Source organism: Palaemon carinicauda, chromosome 37, assembly GCF_036898095.1.
Source record: "Palaemon carinicauda isolate YSFRI2023 chromosome 37, ASM3689809v2, whole genome shotgun sequence".
NCBI lineage: Eukaryota > Metazoa > Arthropoda > Malacostraca > Decapoda > Palaemonidae > Palaemon > Palaemon carinicauda.
The window spans coordinates 56,940,576-56,943,075 of record NC_090761.1 but is presented as its reverse complement, the minus strand read 5'-3'; the positions used below and the strand labels follow the sequence as shown (position 1 = coordinate 56,943,075).

The following is a 2,500-nucleotide window of genomic DNA, read 5'->3' as shown; positions in this document are numbered from 1 at the left end:
TCGTTTCGTCGATGGTCGCCCTTTGAACGGGTTTCGACGGACTGGAGCGGGACTTGGAAGAGTTGCAGCTGGAGTAGGCGAAGTGAAGACTGTTGAGTGTGGCTGCTGCTGCTGCTGCGGCTTCCGGCTGAAAGTGGACGATTCCACGTTATTGGCGTCTTCGGGGCGATTATGGCTGTTGCGGTTCTTCCAGTTCTCTCCTCTTCTTGGAATACTTACAACGGATTGACCTATCTCGGGAGCTTCCCTGATAGGACCCACGGAAGCCCGTAGGGATTGGAAGCTCGGGTGCTCGTCGTAGGAGATCTGCGCGGAGTATCCCTTGCGTCCGGCGCGGTAAGTCACCGTCTGGAGGCGGTTATCGGGCAGGGCCACTCGGAAGCGCCCTTGTGTAACGTCGCCTTGCCGGTCTTCTTCGTGATCGTAGAAATTCCTGTATTCTGGGGCGTCAACGACGTAGCCGTAGGAATACAAGACATCCTGAAGGAGAGAAGAAAAAGGAATAAAAACTGGAATTAAATTGTTTGTATCGTTGGACACAGTAATTCCTGATATACCTTGCTCTGAAGAAATGCACCCGGCCACACCCTTACTGCATGGTGGAGATCTTGTGTTTTGCCCCGCCCACCCAGCAAATCCATCTCTTCCTATACTGGTTACTCGCAGGGAAGTAAGGGTGTTACAAGGTGCAACTCTTCGGTGCGATGTGTACCAGGGACTCATGTGACCAACTGTACATTGGCATTGTCACAGGTCATCGTGTGTATGAAGAACTCAGATTCTTATTTACTAAAGTGGTCTAAAAATGACTTTACATTATACCCAAGTGTCTTAATGAATAATTAACCAAAATTTATAATGAACTCTTGAATTTGACTTTATAAGGATGCATAGCTTATTGAAATAAAAAGTAGCATGCATGGTAAGGCTATTTCACTTGAAATTATCTTAAGGAAATCCACTGAAAAATATAAAGTAAACTTTTACTTAGGTTTTTTTGTTTTTTTAGATATTGCTTTTAGTAAAATAGCTTAACGAGTTAACATTGAATTATAAGTCAATATCAGATGTATGCATGAACAGACACGCATATATATATATATATATATTCATATATATATATATATATATTCATATATATATATATATATATATGAAATATATATATATATATATATATATTTCGCATATATATATATATATATTCATATATATATATATATATATATATTCATATATATATATATATATATATGAAATATATATATATATATATATATATATTTCGCATATATATATATATATATATATTCATATATATATATATATATATATATACAGGTATATATATACATATATTTACATTTATATACATTTATACATATATACATATATACATATATATGCATTCATATGTATATTTGGTAAAATATTATTCAAACATATGTGGCTTTCTGCATTGGGGCCACAGGTATCAGAGAAAAAAAATATTATATTTCTCCTAAGCTGTCTGAATATCGTACCCGCTCCCAGCTTGCACAACACATGGTCCACTTGTTCGTGATATTCTTTTTGAACAAGGCCATTAACTGCAATGCTTGAACATAACGAAAAAGAAAATATAAATTTCTAATTTTTTTTTTTTTTTTTTTTTTTTTTTTTTTTTTTAATTATTGGCTGTGAGTCCAGATAATTAACTTGTCTGTTAAGTAAATATTTCCTGATTAGTCATGCGTCTGTTTTACGTCATTTTTCCATATATCTACTTTATTCATATCAAAATTTAAATAGATTTATTTTCTAAAGGTTTATAAAATTAATCGACTGGTGGCTTTAATCTCTAAGGGCGAAAAATTTTGCTAGAAATATTAAGTTGAAGGATAAAATGAAACTCAAAATAAAGTATGCATAACCCAGCTGGTTATAAAATTTCCCTTATATTACTAAACCCCTGAATATCATATTACCTAACTTTTAGATAATATATTAGTTAACCTCTAAATATTATATTACTTAACTTCTAAATATTATATAACTTAACCCCTAAATACACAGTGATCTCAAAAATTGTTGATTGTAAGAAAGATATATAAAAATTCAGTGAAAAAAGGAATAAACCATACGTTTGTAGAAATCCTTAATATTAATTAACCTCTAAATACACTGTAATCTAAAAAAAAAAAAAAATGACAGTAACAAAAACATTACCTGACCCCGCGAAGTTTTTAAAACACTGTTATTAAAAATAAATCTGACTCACCATTAGATAAATCATTCACATTTTCACTCTTAATTCACCGAAATTAATCTTAATTCTTAATATAAAAATGGGAAATATTGATCTGGATTCCTGGAAAAATTTCTCTCCTGGACTTTACCAGAATGGAAAACTAAACGCCCTTGAGATCCAAATGATGGGATTAAATCATTTTAAAATATGTCAGAGGATGATCATAATTTCATCTTGCAAAGATAAGAATGCTAGATCTTAGTTAGATAG

General features: G+C 32.7%; 1 protein-coding gene across 1 annotated transcript in view; it reads right to left on the bottom strand.

Moving 5' to 3' along the window:
* The window catches only part of LOC137629815 (uncharacterized), a 1,591-nt gene extending 868 nt beyond the window's left edge, over positions 1-723 (bottom strand). Inside the window, exon 1 of the mRNA XM_068361463.1 lies at positions 1-723. This exon is cut by the window's left edge and continues 868 nt beyond it. Coding sequence (XP_068217564.1) covers positions 1-723 — 723 coding nt within the window.
* Positions 724-2,500: the final 1,777 nt, after the last annotated feature.